This window comes from Rhincodon typus, chromosome 1, assembly GCF_021869965.1.
Source record: "Rhincodon typus isolate 14 chromosome 1, sRhiTyp1.1, whole genome shotgun sequence".
Taxonomy (NCBI): domain Eukaryota; kingdom Metazoa; phylum Chordata; class Chondrichthyes; order Orectolobiformes; family Rhincodontidae; genus Rhincodon; species Rhincodon typus.
This window is the reverse complement of record NC_063332.1, coordinates 80,296,274-80,315,275: the sequence shown is the minus strand read 5'-3', so window position 1 is coordinate 80,315,275 and position 19,002 is coordinate 80,296,274. Positions and strand designations below refer to the sequence as shown.

At 37.6% G+C, this 19,002-nt stretch overlaps 1 protein-coding gene across 1 annotated transcript in view; it reads right to left on the bottom strand.

The window, feature by feature from the left end:
* gabra2a (gamma-aminobutyric acid type A receptor subunit alpha2a) overlaps nucleotides 1-17,087 on the bottom strand; it is a 202,275-nt gene extending 185,188 nt beyond the window's left edge. Inside the window, exon 1 of the mRNA XM_048598025.1 lies at nucleotides 17,008-17,087. Coding sequence (XP_048453982.1) covers nucleotides 17,008-17,087 — 80 coding nt within the window. The remainder of the gene's footprint in view (nucleotides 1-17,007) is intronic.
* Nucleotides 17,088-19,002: the final 1,915 nt, after the last annotated feature.

Genomic DNA, 19,002 nt, shown 5'->3' with positions numbered 1-19,002 from the left:
TCTAGGCCTGAAACGTCAGCCTTCCTGCTCCTGTGATGCTGCTTGGCCTGCTGTGTTCATCCAGCTCTACACCCTGTTATCTCTGGAGTTGTTGTAACACAGCTTATCAGTTACTTACATCATGTTTCAAGCTCTGAGAGTGCAGCTCGATGATAGCTTTTGATTTGTTTTCCCGCTGTCCCCTGAGCACTGGACACCCACTGCCCAACTGCAGCAATATAATCTCCTTGGTAAGATAAAAACAAAGATAAAAACCAAAATCAAGGGAGCAAAATCTGGAAAATTTCCCACAGATCCTTTCAGCAATTAAAAACTACAACAGGAGAGTATGACCAAATTGTTCTAGCTTTCTACTGAAAGCCTACAGAGTATTAGCACTTCTGGTACAAGGCAACAATTAATTTTGTAAGTCTAGTTTAGTCTGGGAAAACTACCAAATAAAATCTTACACCCATAATTTTTATGTTTCTATTAATGGACGTGATTGGTCATCTACAATCTAGGAATTGGTCTTTATTGTACAAAGGAAAGATGTTGTGCTTCATATATATTTTTCAATTTGTTTATGGGGTGTAGGCATTGCTGTCTGGGCCAACATTTATTTCCCATCCCTAATCACTCTTGAGAATGTTATCGGCAGCTGCCTTCCTGAACTTGAGATAATGCAGTCAATGGAGTGTATGTATATCCATAAAGCTGTCAGAAAAGGATTTTCAGGATTCTGATCCAGCATTAGTGAAGATATGGTGATAAAGTTCCATGTCAGGATGGCATGTGGCTTACAGGGAAACTTGGAAATGGTGGTGCACCTATACACCTGCTGTACTTGTGCTTCTAGGTGGTAGAAGTCACAGGTTTCGAAGGTGCTGGCGAAGGGATCTTGTAGATGGCAAACTCTGCTGCCACTATTAATAGATACTTTGGCGTAGGTTCTACCCAAATGCATAATAAATGCAGGGGTAAAAATAAATCCTTAAATTTGACCTCCTCTCTTCATATATCTAGATGTGTTTGCAGAGAATTTTTTTCACAATCCTAATAATTACACAATTTGCATCATCTGTAGACCATTTTCCTAATTAAGTTAACCATTTGCAAAAAGCAAAATCCCTGCAGGATATCTTGGTAACTGCCTTCAAGCAGATCCACAGCCATGAATAACAACCTCTGCCTGTGGAAGTGTAGCAAATTCTTAATCTACTACAGCGTTATTCCAATGATACAACAAGAATCTGCCAGATATATGACGATATCTTCTCAAAGACCCACTGAAAATACAAGCAATCAAAGTTTACAAGCAGTCAATGAGTGATACAGAACTTGGATACTGCCAACAAAATGCATGTGCGGTCGAAGCATTTCATTTTGCACTCATCACGACAATTCACAAGGAATACCAAAGAAAAGGGAAACCAACTTTCATACTGTATAAGAGGAGATACAGTGTTGATTGGTAGAGATGTTGAAGAATATACTGTAAGACCAGTAGACATAGGAGCAGAAATTAGGCCATTCGGTCCATCGAGTCTGTACCAAAATTCAATCATGGCTGATAAGTTTTTCAACCCCATTCTCCCACTGCACACCTAACTGACAATCCCAAATTGGTTGTCAGCATAATTTTGCATGCACTCTGGATTACAGAATAAATGTCGCACCCCTTTGATATTTCCTTGCAAATTGCTCATGTGCAAGATAAAATACTTTGGCAAATGTGTCTTTTTAAAGCAACAAACAAAGTCTATTGTGATAGGCTCATCCTGGGAATTTCTTTAAAAATGATAGCAAATTATTAAAACTCATTTTAATGAGTTTCCTGAGTGTCCAAAAATGTGCCAATTAGATACAATTTCTTCCCTTAATACTAATACTGGTTAATTTTACTATTTACCATGTTCATTTCCTCCGAAATCTTTTTAGTCATGGGCTTTGAGTTGATTGGCATTTTGATTGCAGATGCTTATCCTAAGGCCCATTGTCTCATTCCCTTCAGAATGTTTTGATGATGGTTCAGAACTCTACCCAAGTGTGCAAGTACAGAAACTGTCTGCATACTGAAACTTGTGGACAAAAGGTTGGGGTGTTTTTGGTTTGGGATTGGACATGACACAGATTGAACAGTTTCCTCTAGTCCAGTTACAGAAGCTCCATTCCAGCAGGAAGCTTATGGAATGCAGTGTAAAGTGTGACAGCAAGGAAGATGGAGAAGAGTGTTGCTGTGTTGACACAACCTTGCTTGACCCCAGTTTGCAGACGTTGGGTCTGTGGTGGGTCTGTTGGTAAGATTCATTGCTTGCACGTTACTGTGCAGTAGGCAGAGAATGATGGCAAATTTCTGTAGGCAGCCAAATTTGAGAAGAACAATCCATAATCTCTCCCAGTTAAGGCTTTTATGAAGTCAAAGAAGGCCATGTATTTAAAAAAAATGGTTATACAGGACTCTGCACTTTTCATAAGCTTGTCTTGCTGTGATTATTGTGTCCACTATGCCTGTTCTTGAACAGAATCCTAACTGACACTGGCAGGAGATCACTGGGAAAAGGTGATTGAGGATGATTCTGCATTGATCTTCACTACAGCGAACTACAGGGAAAGCCTGCTGTTGTTGCTATGATTGGTCTTATTTCCTTTCTTGAAGTTGACCACAATTACGGCCACTACTATTATCTCCTCCTTCCAGGTAAGGGAGATGGATGGGCCAAGAGTGCTTCACTCCATATTTCAGTATTTTGGCGGGAATTCCAGTTGCACCAGCAGTCTTGCTGGTTCTCATCTGTTGGATGGTCTTTTCAACCGCATTTTAGAGTCATGTTGAGATGGTGGCAAGTAGCATGCTGTGGTTGGGGAATACATTTCGAGGATTGAGTCTTTGTTGAGGAGATCCTCAAAGTGTTGCTTTCGTTTACTGCTGACTACGCCTCTGTCCTTGATGATCACCAATCCATCTTAACTCTCTGAGGTAAGTCCTTTGCTACTTGAGTCATAGACGGTCTAGGCTTTGCTGAAGAATCCACGCACATCATGGCTGTTGGTAAGTTGCTGAATTTCACACTTTCTGCACACCAGGTTGCAGGCTTTTGTTGGACATCAACCTTCATTTGTCTGTAGTCTTGCTTTCTTTCCTTCGAGGTTTGGTTGCGTTTTCAGTTCAGGAACGTTAAGAAGCTAGGAGATCTAGCTTCTGGATCTCCTGGTCATTCTTGACGAACCAGTCTTCAAGTTTCCTGGTAAAGAAACTGAGTCTCCTCATAATAGTCTTTATAATGGATGGATTTAAGGGCAGGCCAACCACCACTGAGTATCTTAGTCTGGGCCAAGCGGAGGCCAAGCACGGTGGAAGGAGCATGCAAAAGCCCAAGCATCCAACCCATCTCTTCAACAACCACCGCCCCACTAGTGGCAAGATGTGCACATCCAACATTGGATTATTTTGTCACTTCAGGTCAAACAACTCTAGAATGGAAGAAAAGTATCCTCAGTCTTGAGGGACTACCAAAGAGAAAGAAGATAGTTTGCTGACAATATTCTTGCCTCCCGTAGTTGTCAATTTACTCCTCAGCACTAAGACCACTGTGTTTGTGGCCTTGGTGCAATCACTATGTTAACAGCAGCACTTGTTGTCCAGCCGGAAGGTTATGGGTTCAAGCTCCACACTCACTAAAGCCTATCTATTGTACTTGTCAGATGAGATGTCAACCCAAATCCCCCGTCTGCCCTCGCAGCTGGCTCTAATAGACGCTGTAGGACTACTTGAAGCAACAGAGTAGTTTCCTGGTGTCTTACACAACATTTATCTCTCAACCAACACCCACTAAAATAGATTATCTGATCATTAATTTCCTTGCTGTTTTTGGAACCTTGATGTGTACAAATTGGCCATCATGTATCCTACATGACAACAAATGATTATATTTCAGAGGTACGTAATTGGCTCATAAGGTATATTGTAGAAATACCAGTCCTTTCATTCTTCCCTATCTCTATGTCCAGATCTCTAAAATAAGCTTCATTAAAGCTTCATTGAGCAAATTTATTAACACTGCGGTTAAGTACAAAGTTTAATTTAAAAAAAAACCTTAAATGACAAGTATTATGTGAAAATCGAAGTGCCTGAAATGCAAAAGCACCATTATGACAATTATATTCTGGCAACAATGCATTCAGAAAACTACATCATATACCATGCCTGTATTTTGACTTCAATCTGTTAAAATTGCATAAATTAAGGATTACTCACAGAAACAGGAAAGTTTGGCAATGGTTTTAAAGACTAACTGGGATTAAATTTGATAGCCCTCAAAAATTAGTCTGAATGTGCAATAAATCTGGGGCAGTTCAATATGTTGTAGGCTGCACACACTTTTTCTGTTGCTGGCTATTTGGGGCTGTAAATGTTTCAGCCTCCACACCTCATCAGAAGAACCAAAATCAACAATTAGCACCAGATAAAACTAACCTGTATTACATAAATCCATCCTGTACCTCTTAAACAGGAGTTTCACTGTCACTGTAGCATACGCTTGAATTAATTCTTTAAATGATTTTGGAAATTGAGCAATAAAAAGGATTGCCTCAACATGGGGAAGAATGGGCTTCCACGGTGTTGGGGTCCTGTAGGGGTTTGATCCAGTGATATTAATCCCTATGAGTGTCAAAGCGAGGCAGTCACATTTTCTCTGAATATAGATGATCATATTCACGGTGCACAAGATTCAGGCTGTTTCTTCCTACCTACCAGCCAAATCCAAAGTCTGGCCCAGGTTTTAGCATATTGCTTCACCATGTGTGGAGTTATGAGCACAACTGAATATTTGTGCAGTCATTGGCAAGTATCCTCAATTCTAATCTTATCATGGAAGGAAGATCATTAACTGAAGTGGTTAAAGATGGCCTTATTACCATAAACATCTTCATCTTTCTTAATTTACGGATGCAGGTTTCTAGCACCCAGCACAATGGACCACAACCATTCCTAAGAATTTTAAACTTTACTCAGGCTTCTTGATACTGCATTCTGTCAAACAAGATCACCATCATCTGTAGCAATGTCATTCATAACAATGTATTTTGCATCTAGTTGCTAGCATGCCATAACCCACCTCTTGTTTAGAACTACTGCCTCTTCTCTTTAGACCCCCCCCAAGTGGTTTTCCTCCACCACACTAGATCTGCCAGGAAAGAGGATCGTGAGAACAAATCTGCCAGATGCACTTCCATCAAGGTGAACTGTGATGAGGATCCATCATACCACACAGCGTCAACCTCACATCATCTTACAACTAGATATGAAGCAGGGGAAGTCTGAAAATTTCTCCAGTCACAGCTTTAAGAAGGCGGCTCACACAAACAGACAGCAGCTGAAAGCATGGGAGCCTTCAACAACCCTAAAAGGGGAGAACCTTGTGGTAAGAATCTACAAGGCAGAATCTACAGTTACTGGTAGAAGGCATTTCAGATCTGATAAGAGAACAGCAGAAGCAAATATTACCTCGACACTTCACGAGCTGGATGATGATTCGTACCTGGATGGTTAAAGATTTCATCATGTATCGAAGGGGCAGTCCCATGTTGAGGTTCAGCCAGAGAGCAAACAGACTTTGAAGGCTCTCTGAGGAAAGTTGAAATCCCTGATAGACAAAGGAAAAACTTTTTTCCTAAAAAAAAGGCAAAAACTGGCTAATAAAGCTAGAAGAAATCAGTGTACTTACAAATTCAGATGAGGTGCCTCCACCACAGAGAGCGGACACCATGTGGCACTGCTATACAAAAGGAAAATCAAGGGCTACAAAAGCTATTTAAAACAAAGCTGCAGACCCTGGAACATGGCAAACCAGAAATAAAGGATAAAGAGCAAATTTGAAACTGGAGCAAACAAAGTATAACAGAAGAAATATTACGGAGGCTACTGAGGCTACAGAAAAGGTGGGTGATCCATTACTTAAAGCCACATGAAAGGTGGCAAGCATTTATTTAAATGACATGCAGTGGGTTTCAACCAGGAAACGTCAGTAAAAGCAATGAGGATTGATGGTGGTACAACAGAAAGGGAGAGAATTATCTAGGGAAAATTGGCTAAAGAAACAGGATTCATTTCATAGAGGTGCAAAGAGCAAGATTTGTTTGGTAGAGCCACTGAGAAAACAGGAATTCGTTTATTGAGGCCACACATTGCATAATGAATCTAAAAAAGAGATTTGAGAAAGGCAGAAATACTTCACCTTAGCCACAGAAGACAAAAGCTGCCCATTTTAGCTACAAAAGCACAGGAAAAGCTTTTGATACAACAGAACAAAGTATCTGCATTTCAATACGGTAGAATTAAATGCCTTTGAAACAAAATAAATATTCACTTTAGGAAGACATGGCAGCTGAAATTATATTTCCAAGAAGATTTAATTTGAGAGATGGGGCAAAAAGAACACAGAATTCAACATCTTGGAGAAAACAATTCACAAGATGCAGAGTTGCATCCAAAATAAATATTAAGGTCAGAAAGCTAACAAGCAAATTCACTTTTCTATTCAATTGGGACTATAAGTTGATGATACAGCACACAAAGGCATATGATTAAAAGAAAATGTTCATTAAGTTCTGCAAGTCTTTGCTAATTACTTCATTCCCAGAACAGATAAAATTTTTGAAAGAGCAAGAATCAACAGAAGAGTTCAGTACCCACAGGAATTCATAGACAATTTATTAAATGTCCATGATTAGATCACCTCATTGCAGGATGCAGCAACAACTAACATTGAAAACGCGCGACCTGGACACACTGCATGCATGGACAGGCACCCAGCTGAAGGATATGACCAGGTTGCATCTCGGGGCTGCTGACTTGTTCTAAGTAGTCACTCATTAAGTACCTACATACAAGCTCACATGCTTTGCCTTGCTGTGCCAATCAGCACAGTCACACATCCTTGCTGGTCAGCAGTGCTCAGTCAAGTGGGGCAGGGTACATCTTGCTGTATGTGGCAATGCCGGTGTTAATCTCACACTTTTACCATGTGCCAGCAGCTTATGCAGCAAACATATTGCATAGCCAATAAGCATGCAGCCAGGTCTCAAAGTCTTCGGGAAGTAGTCCTTGCCAAAGTTCACAGCAGATGACTATCCCTTCAATCAGGAAGTCCTGGCAGTTTAAGTCAAGGCTAGTCCTTGAAATGGACCATGTCGCTGTGGGTTTAAATCAGGTTGCTGTCCAGTGCACTTTGCCAGTCAGTTGCCAATCACTGTTTCCTAACAAGTTCTAGTATCTGAAAATCATGCTGACTATTTCAATATAATAGCTCTTCTGGGGCATAAGATGTAACTGCAGTTATATAAATGTCTGTTATTACCTGTGCTGCAAAATGTAAACAGTATATGAAAAGTTGAAATGCAAGTCATATACTTACATTGGCTTATTTGTTTCAAAAACTACTTAGTTGCCGAACTAAGTAATATGTTATTTAATACCCTGCACAGTATTTTATATGTCAGCTGTCCAACAATTCAAGCTTGATGTCTAGTCAGGGTTTGTAGACAGAGATCTTCATGTGAACAGAGGTCAATTCCTGACACACACTTCATTGAACACATGGCGAAGGACATCCCTCAAGGCAGTGGGATCTAGAGTGCAGGATTTGCTTCCTTTCATTTTCTTCTCTGCCACCTCTTTGCCTTATCGTTAAAAGGTGTTTGGACTCAAAATATGATGCAGCATGTTGGACGAGGTGCCATCATTTTAAGTGACTGGTAGCAAACTCCTCCCAGTCAGTCAGTCAGTCATCAATATCAATGCTGCTATGCTTCAAGGACAGTTTCAGAGTGTCTTTTTTGTGTTTCCTTTGTCCTCCAACATAGATGATTTTGCAGGAGTTTTGCCTGAATGTTTATGGAGCTGGCTTCAAGAAAAAAAATTAACATTTGCTTGGTGGCCCTCTCGTTGAATCCAGAGAGAACAGGGAAACACTGCTGGTGGTATTTGTGGTCGTCTGGGTTTTTTTGTGCCATTGATACACAGTCCAGGTTTTGCTGCAATACAGGGAAAATGATGATTGAAAAGCACTAACGATCCTGAATGACAAAGATTTTATGTATCATCATACTGTTGAAAGAAAATGCTTCTGGAAGCCAATTATACATACTCACAAATCTATTGACATTTACATTTCACACCTTCCTGTACTCTAATGAAAAACTTAGTCTAACAGTATAGACATGAACTATTACACAAACAGAAAGCAATTACCAGCTGTGACAACAAGTCATTTTTATTGAAATGCATGATATGCATTGAATCATGATTCAGTGAGCAGTGGAAGTGGGCTCACACACCACCTATCATCTCTGAAGAATTATTAATCTATTCTATAAATGGCAACTAAAATAAATCAGTTAACATTGATTAATCCTGAACTATCAGTCAAACACATCTAATGGATCCAATCTTACTATTAGTAAACATAATCAGGAGCTGGTTAGATAGAAATGTTTAAGAACTGCTAAGAAAAACATAGAAGTGTTTCTTTTTTTTGCTATTCTAACAGTCTTCCTCCCCTTTCCCATCTCAACGCGTCTGTGATTCAAGCTTGATCGGAAACTATAAGATCATGTTATAACAGAGAGAGGCTGATCCACACATGACATTTCAGCTATGATTGATTGTACCATTTTAAGGCATTGTAGTTGTCTGAAATAAATCACTAATTATCGATAAAACGTGCGCATGCAGTCATTGCAATTCTGCAAGTGGAATTTTAAACCTCTGAAGCTGGTCCACTGACAACAATAAATAAATACTCAGCTATAAATGTTATTCAAGCAATGGAAATGTTAAAACCAAAAACACAAATCTACACCTATGCGTTTTGGAACAACTCATTGCTGGATAAAATGGTCAGAATATTTCCAGAACATTTCCCCATTAAGGTTTCCAAAGGTAACTCTCAAGCATCGATGTTTGTTCCAGACTCAACCAAAACAGACAGGTATACTCACTGAAAAGCACTGGCAAAATATCCTAGATTTACTCTTAACTCACCAAAAACTAAACACTTCACTTGAAATAATTATCTTTCAATACATTATTCAAAAGACTGTGGAAGTTTGCAACAAACTATAGCTAATAAGCCTGTATTTTATGTACATTCAATTGCTCAACATGTTTCTTCATTCTGAAGTCAGTTCAAATTCCTAGTACTTTCTTTTTTTTGAAACTGTTGAGAAATTTATAAAACACACTTGATGAGATAATAATTAATTTGGTTGTTTGATTATTATGTCACATTTTTCAATGGTATTTTAAATACGGTGCTGGCTTCTCAGGAGTATGTTGCAACTTTGATGTAATAATTTATTTTGAAAGCACTTAAAAATATTCTTAAATATCAATGATCAGTTGTAGCACAATTATGTAGTCATGTGGTACTCATTTTTCATTGTCATTAAAAAGTCAACCAATTATTTAAGAAAATCTCCCGAAAATAAGCTTAAATCAGGTTGTACTTTAAAGCGCTCACCAATTTCAACTCTTGTTTTTGTAAATCACTTTGTATCACTTGGTATTCACCAGGACAAAAAAGTGTTCAACTTGGTTTAGCCAGTTAGGGTGAATGACCATGAAGCAGTGTCAGGCATTTCCAACAAAAGTATTTCAAAAGACAATTTGACATGGGCTTTTACCAGAACAACATAAGGACAGGGACTGATTCTTTGGTGCATTCAAAATCACATTCCTTACTTAAAAGAAAGCAGCACTTTCAATAGAAGTTGCACTTGATGCATACTAGTGTTCAAAATAGCATCTGGAAAGTTTGTAATAAACTATAGCTAAACTATAGCACTCAACGTGAAAACCTATAGAAGGGCAAACTTGTTGAATAAATGCATTTCTGCTCAGAGGAAAATGGATTTCACACAGATATTTAACACTAGTCTCTAAACAAAAAGTATGTTTAATTAAAAATATAATTAAGTGGACAGCCCAAACAAAAGAAAATTGAATAAAAATGGCACCTGGTGAATATTAGCACATATTATAAAAAGAAGCATATACAAGCACACACAGCTGCCAACAAAGATCCCATGATTTCTGTGGCATGACTTCTTACATTCCCAATGGCAGTTCAAAGCTGATGCCAGGTCAAGGATCATCTTGGCATGCAGCAGTGATGTCAGCAAACAGGTAGGTACTCACAAACAGCAAACCTTGAAATGAAAAGCACCGAAAATCTTTCACAGTTAAATATAAATTTTCAGATTTCTGAATGAACAATGATTACGTTAGAAGCTGAAATAAAGATGAGCAAACTTTTTTTTAAAAAGATGAATTTAAAATGTGGATTTGTTTTACCATTATGGAAAACTTTGACATTCCACAAATATAAAAGTAGCCTCTCAGGAAGCTAGTGAAGGTGTTCAGTAGCTATTTTGAAATCAGTATACCATTAAAAACCCAGATGTGGATTGAATCACACACACTCTCAACAATGTCACTTTTTGAAGTGTTTTTTTGTGAATTCAATTGATTACCCCATTAACTATAGCCTAGGAATGACTCACCTGCACACCCCCTTAGGAAACATGAAATTAGGGAGAGCAATTTCTGAATTTCCGTGTTATTCTGTGTATTCTTTGAATTCCAGAAGTTTTGTCACTTTAACTTAAGTAATGTGAATAAGTAAAGTTGGCGAATATGACAATTATGTCATGCCATCATTACCGCTATATGGACAATTAGCTTTGATTGATATCAGCCATTATTAATAAGTATGATTCTTTTTTCCACTTGCCCAACCTCTGATTTCAAAGTAATGAAAATCAGTTGTGTTCTACAGCTGGCAGGTGATCCACTTCATGTCTGGCAGTGGTTACAGTTCAAATGTAGTTTATTGGGTATTAAAATGTTTTGAGACTTCCTACCCTACTAAGAGATGCCTATCTAAATTCAAGACCTTTAATTAATGCAAAAATCAATCTGATACTTTCAGAAATGTTTTCAAATACTTTCAGGATGCTCAAAAATACAAGAAACAGAATTTTTTTTTTAAATTACATATGTGACAGGAAGCCATTTTTTCCATTATCCTGTTGAGTTCATCGTAAAAGAATAAGCTAGGACAAAAGAAAAAAAAAACGAAAGTAAAGCTTGTAGTCCAAGAATGCAGAGTTAAATTGGAGATTAAAGAAACGTACAACCTGCATTGCCATTTTAGTCTTTTTTTTCCCTTCATGGATGCTATTCAAGAGTAAAATGAGCAAGTTGTACATTCTACTGAATACCACTGGAAAATCTGGTAGAGTTTTAAAAAGACAAAAGACCAGAAAATGCTGCAGTTGTTTGATTCTTTTAATAAGAAAACAGATGAAGAATAATGATACTTTTCAACTAGCCAACTTCTGTTTCATACTGATGGTATTCTTAGATTATCTGCACACAAGGTGCAGCAAAGCAAAGTTCATTATATTTTCTGAAGAAGGGTCTAGGCCCGAAACGTCAGCCTTCCTGCTCCTCTGATGCTGCTTGGCCTGCTGTGTTCATCCAGCTCTACACTTTGTTATCTCAGATTCTCCAGCATCTGCAGTTCCTACTATCTCTGATACAACAAAACTGTTGTACTCTTTATGAATTGTAAAATTAACCTACTAGAATAATTTGAGACAGTGAACAAACAAAGATTTTATTTTAAAAATAATTATTTGAAGAGAAAAATAAGGCAATAAATTACCTGACCCACTATCACAAAAAAAATGCTTTTAATGAATTAGTGAATTATGAATGCATGTCATAATTCATTTTATATTGTTAGGTGCTTGAGGCTGCTATATAGTCAATTTGGAAACACTCAGGAAGGAATAAGTGGACAATGCAATCCCAATAACTTTCACAGTAATATCTTGGCAATAATGATGAAAATGCATAACCAAAAAAACAAATTCTGAAATATTGAAACACAGTACTGCTATCAATAACTTTAAAAACTTAATAATGCAAACAAAAGCACATGAATTATATCTATGTTATTAAACATGCATTATATGTTCAGTTTGTTTATATCTTAAAAACTACTATAAAATAATGCCAAACACCAATAGATTATGTACTAATCGAAATAATGCCAAACAATCATTAATACAAGTTTTCATACCAAATTTAATGTCATTTTTACTTGCTACCATTTCCTCATTTAGCCTTATCTTACCAGTATTACAAGCCAACTTTAGAGTCAGACAAATGGATTCAGTCATACCTTAGAACTTCAAAAGAGGAAAAAAATCAACTATTTATTGAACCAACACAGAATTATCTTTTCCAAATTATGCCTTGTATATTTTTAGGACGTCCTCTGATTAAACAATTCATGCAAGTACTGAAGGCTCAGGGTCATTACTGTCCTCAAAACAATACTGTTGCTAAAAGACACCAATTCTTCCACAAATAATGACAATATAGAATAGTGTGACTCTTGCTTGTCATACAACAGGACCCATTATATTTGATCTGATGCTATACCAACAATTGGTTATGGGAGCCTATGTTTCATTGTATTCAGACATTTTGTGTGCATCCCCTTTATAAAGTTATCATACACATCCACTATATTTACGTGGTTGTTATATCTGTCAGCTTTTGATTGATACCTAATTTACATTTGGAAGCGCACTTTTAGTGATCTAATCACTTAGGTTCACACTTTTCACAGCTCTTGGATGAAGAGAATGTCCAACCAGACTGCGTGGAATGAAGATTGGGCTCTAATATCATTACAATTATTGTGCATATGTTCTTTGGTTATTCTTGAAATTGCTGAACCAGCAAACATAAGGTTTAAATACATGGATCATCAGCGAATGGATTTTCTATGTTCTACAGATGTACTGTACAATCTGGGTATTATTTCAGAACATTTCCAAATGAATATATTCACCAGAAAGTACTGGATGCCTGTTGGTGAAGAATAATTACAGTACAGAAGCAGGGTAGTGCAGAAGGATACCATTTGGCCAGTGCTGTCTGTGCCACAGCTCTGTGAAAACAACTCAATTTGTCCCACTCCCCATTTACCCCGTAACTGCAATATTTTTCTCTTCAGGTGCTTATGAGATAATAATCTAATCATGTACATTAAATTACATTATAAATTAATAATTAAACTCAAGTGACTTATCTTCATCACAGATTATTATAATTCACTGACAGACATTCAACATTTACAGGATAGTGAATCTCTGATTTATTTTAAACAAATAATATTGCATTGTGACTTTCATTTGATATAGTTTGTTTTTAAATTAGCGCTAAGTGAGCAACACTGTAACTTTTGTAACGTAATAATCAAAACATTTGACATTTCAGGATGTGGTTATGACTAATAAGAATTAGAAAGAAAACCCGGACCCATTTGGTTGTGAATTATATCCCGAGCTTTTTTCTTAGGTGAATATGGCAAATGCAACTTTTTTGGACAAGGTTTGGAATGTTTGACTGGCATTTCAAAAATAGCATTTAATACTTCTCAATTTGTAATTGGACCCAGTCCTTTATGATGACTCAACACGTTGACCTCTATTTTTATTACACTGTTTTTCTGGGGCTTAGGATCATATCACAAGTCCATATTTTTAAATGAAAACCACAAATCAATAGACTGGTTTATAAACCCACCTGAAATTTTTCATATCGTGACAAGCGCAAAAAGAAATCAAGTCAGAGTAACAGGGTAAGCTTGTTATTTAAATGCAATTATTTTTGTTTGATATCAATTGCATCTATAACACACTTCCAAGTCACATTTGAAACATTAATACACTGATATTGTTGGTGCCTATTTCTTTTGAAAAAAGAGCTCAGAATAATCTGATTATATAAATAGTCACCAGTGAATGTAATCATCTTGACAAATGAGAATTTGCTTTGACTTTCAATACTTGTGGTTCATCACCTATCGATGCACCAAAGGAAATGATTTATTTCAAAGCCAGATTGAAAGAAGGGCACCAGATGTCAGACAAACTTAATAGCATTAGTCTCTTCTCATTGCTCAGCGACATTCAATAGTGGGTGCATGACTTCCAGAAAATACCGTTGACCAACGTGTGACAATAATTATTTTTGATACATGGCTACTAGTCATACCATTGTCCAAATAAAGTTAAAACTGTATAAGTCAACAATTACTTTAACTGGCATTTTATATTTTTACACTGTTCTTATTAAGCTGATTGTGTTATATGAAAGGATTCCTTTTGTATATTTAAGATTCTAATTCTACGCTGAATCTTTTGCATGTAAAAAAAGGACTACCTAGCAAAATATTACAATGCTGAATGTTTGTGGAATATTTCTAACATATTATTTAGATTGACCATGTTGAATACATATATTTTTAAAGCTGTTAGTAAAACATCCACTCTAAAGGGAGAAAGAACAGAATGTACTGCTTGGCATAGCTCAATGAGTGCCAAAACACAGGCTTGTTTCACCCACAGTTTCAGGTGGGTGGATGCCTTATGTCAAGCATGAACGACTATTGCAGAGTTTGACAAGACAAATATTTGATTTTTATATGAAACACATTTGATTATTGATGTCAATTATTATTATTACTTTGCCTTTTATCGCAACTACTATGGACTTATATTCCGTGAATTTTTTGAAAATTATTAAACTCAATCATGTTACTCATCATGGCAAAATAACATGACATTCAATACAACTGAAACACTAACACACACCTTATTTAAAATAAATACAACAATAATTGCAAATGAAACCTCTCCACACAAACTTATCCTGATGCACATTTAACAGATTTAAATGTCACCAGTAATTCCGGCTGCTAATTGTGATATGCAAGTATATCAATAAGCCTGCCACTGTGAGAAATCTAGCATGATTCCTTTGCGTCAGTTCTGACACAGCATCCCAAGCAAAGAATTAACCTGTCTTTCACATTCAGACATGGATTGACCTGCTATGCATTAAGAGCATTTTCTATTTTTATTTCACAATTCCACAGCTGGTGTGTGAATTATTTATAAAGTTATAGAGAAAATATATAAGTGACTACAATACATGACATACCTGATATTCTGAATTATACTTCTCCTGAAATAGTTATATTTGGATAACTAAATAGAATGTCAATTAGCAATAACAATTATAAATATGATCATCATTTTGTGAAACGTATAATACGTAGTTCAATTTTCTTTGCAGAAATGTTCAAGTTTAGGTACATTCCATGGAGCCTCATAGCCCACATGCACAGTTCCAATGTTCACCTAAATTTAGAAAATTTCCCAAACTCCATGTATTAACTTAGTTTAGATCCCCAATTCAGAATTCATCCATTAATGAGATAACCAGACCAAGGTCAGTTGTTATTAACTTGAAAATTCCAAAAATTTATATGGAACAAATCAGGGAAATATGAAATCATGGGAAACAAATAAAAGTAGAAATAAAACTGAATTAGCCTCACTGGCAGCGTTCATGGACTCTATGTGGGTTTAAAATGGGATACTCCTGCCTGATTGCCCATCAAGAAAATGGTCAGCCAGGTCATTATTATTCCATTGATAGAAATATTCTTAGGGTATTAAACAAAATATGTCCTTTTCAAATCTAAGGAAAATAGTAATTCTTAAAAGTTTATTTGAACTGACAATTTACTCTTTTTATTCCTAAAGGAACAACTTTGATTTTGCAGGAAATCTTCCCACATAGTTTATACATAAACAAGAATTTCTCCAATGTTAATTGTAAAATAGTGATCTTGAAATTGTTTATGAGGGTAGTTGAGCGATCATATTTTAGCACAGATTTTGATCCCCTTTTTTAGTTATTTGATGTGTAGTGTTTATGAATTTTAAAAATTAACTTAATAATTGACCTGACTAACCTTGCTTATCTAGTACCCATCTTGTTCAGGCTATGTCAGAACATCAACAATAACTGGTAGTGTCACAGTCATTCCAGTACAATCTCAAATAGGTTCCAATAAGCACTACATCATCTAAAATATTAATGCAGTGTTCCACTGATAAATTCAAACAATTTTCCCTTTAGTATTTTTTAAAATACCTATAATCAAACAGCCAGTTTTCACAATTTTAACATAAACCCTGCTCATTCAAGCAGCAATAACAGGTTTACTTGCTGAAGCTGTCTGCTGACACCACCTAGAGGTTTTAACTGAGTAGCAGCGTTTCATTGCTCTGAGCAAAGGTGAAATAAAATCATGATTATTTTCACTAAACCATAGTTATTAACATTGAAATACATAGCAACTTCGGATCAATTTAATATTACTTTTCTCCACTGACTTGAAATAACCACAAGATTTATTCATATTTTGAAATTAGTAACATTTCAACTTAGAAGCTACAAGCAGAAGCATTTGCCTTGAAGCCTCTAATTTTTTTTAAGTCTTGTTGAAACATGAACAGTTAAATCTACTGTCACTTGCACACTAATACAGTACATTAGAATTAACAGTTCTATTTTAGCTTATGTATGATTAATGTTTTATTTTTCATACAAAGACATGCTACTGTCCATTTCTGACCATTTCCTCTATGCAATAAAGGTGTAATTCAGTCATTCAGAAAACTACAGCCAACTCCTTACTTTTCAGATTTTAGTGTCATTTTGGATAACTCTATCAACAGCTTTTATTTAAAGCCTATTACAACTACTTAAAATAAACGATGTTTAGCTGGTCTTATATCCTGACATGTTGATATTTTTCTATTCCTTCCCAATAGAAAAGTTAAAACACTGGACTGAGAAAAGCCTTCAGGTCCAATAAACAGAATATACACTTTAAACAAAATAGTTATTTCAGTTTTTGATTGAAGTGTTCACGGTGGAAACATACAAGTATATTTCATAGATTTAAGGTTGATAATTGCTGAAATTTGTTTGGCACATTCCATCTTGCTTGGCACAACCGAAGTTTACAAAAGGTTAGCATGAAGCCATAGATGAAAAACATTTAAATTCATCACTCTCCTACTCACCCTGCTAGCCAAGAGACCACCAACGCCAGACTAAGAAGCGCTGAAGGCAGAAATTTGTTCATGGTCAGATTTCTCTTCATCGCTGCTCCTTTAAAATAAAAAAGTTAAACAGCACAGCTAAAGAATAAGGAAAGCAGTAATTCTACGTAAGCCTCTACAAGTGTCGGAATCGCGCTCGTTAGCTTTCACTGACTTCAGTACCTAATGCTAATTCATGTGACAAAGCCCATTTTACAATATGATCCACAAAGTACTGTAGATTTTTTTATTCTCTATCGGCGAAATGATGCATTCAGGATAATTAGAAAGCGTACATTTTAAAATCAGATGTATTAGCGTTTGTATATATAGATATACGCATGCAGAAAATGATTTTTCGAGGTATCTCTGTATTTTAGACAACTGGTAGCCGTTGGAATATTAGAGACTTTAGGACAATTTGGATCCTGCATTGAAACATTTATCTTATTGCAAATCTAGGAGCCTGGGTTTGCAAATCGTACACAGGGTGCGATGCAAGAGCTAAGAATGGTTGCAGTCTGCAGGTTATTTACCTCAAAAGACGAGCCAAAGTGTGCAAGGGGTGAGCGCACGGCGCAGGGTGAGATAGTTATCCCCAAACCCCAGCACCCCCGCCCCATCCTTTCGGGATTCCTCAGTGAGAGAAGCACAGAGTGTTTGCTGCCAGCGCTCGCAACTCTTACCTGGGTACCCGAGGGAGGTGCGGGAGGGGGGCGGGGGGGTTGGGTGGAGAGGATTGGGGGTGGGGGGGAGTACAGGGGGGAGGGAGGGGGACAGGGACCCGGGGCTCCCGCTGAACTGCTGGGCTCCTGCACTCAGCCTGCTGCCGGAGGAGGAGGAGGAGAAGCAGCCCTGAGCCCGGAAAGTTGCCTTGCTCCGAGTGCGATGCTGCAGCGGCAGCGGGCAATACCCAAGTACGCGCACCGGGCCGGCTCGGGGCCGCGCACACTCGGGGGCGCGCCTGTCTACACTGACACCACCTCCGGCACCGCTAATTTATGCTGAGCCATGGTGGCTCCCGGGTGCTGACCGTCCCCTTCTCCTTAACCTGGATCCAATTGCTGCAGGGGCGGCTCCGGGACACCGCTCCCGGGCCATTCGAAAACCACACACACGTACACACACACTGCAGTTACACAGTCTCCAGTTATACACACACAGATACACTCCAGTTACACACACAGACTCCAGTTATATATACACACACAGAGACTCCAGTTATACACACGCACACACACAGAAACACTGCACTTACATATACACACATAGGCTCCAGTTATATACATACATATACTCCAGTTATACACACATACACAGACACACTCCAGTTCAAACATACACTCCAGTTATACACAGACACACTCCAGTTCAAACACACAGACACACTCCATTTATACTCACACATTCTCCAGTTATACACACACAGACTCCAGTTATACACACAAAGACACACTCCAGTTATACACATACACTCCCAGTTACTCACACACACTCCAAGTCATACACATGCACACACCCAGTTACACACACACACTCCAGTTATACACACACAGACCCACTCCCAGTTACGCACACACATACTCCAATTATACACACACCGACACACTCCAGTTATACACACAAATACTCACTCCAGTTAACCACACACACATTCCCAGTTACACACACATACACACACTCCCAGTTACACACACATACACTCCAGTTATACACATATACACACACTGCAGTCATACACAGACACACTCCAGTCATTACACACAGAGACACACTCCAGTTATTACACACACACACAGACACAATCCCTAACAAAACTGGAATCAATGGGTATCAAGGGGCAAACTCTCCGGTGGTTGGAGTCATTCCTGACACATAGGAAGGTGATGGTGGTTGTTGGAGGTCAATCATCTCAGCTTCAGCACATCTCTGCAGGAATTCCTCAGGGTAGTGTCCTAGGCCCAACCATCTTCAGCT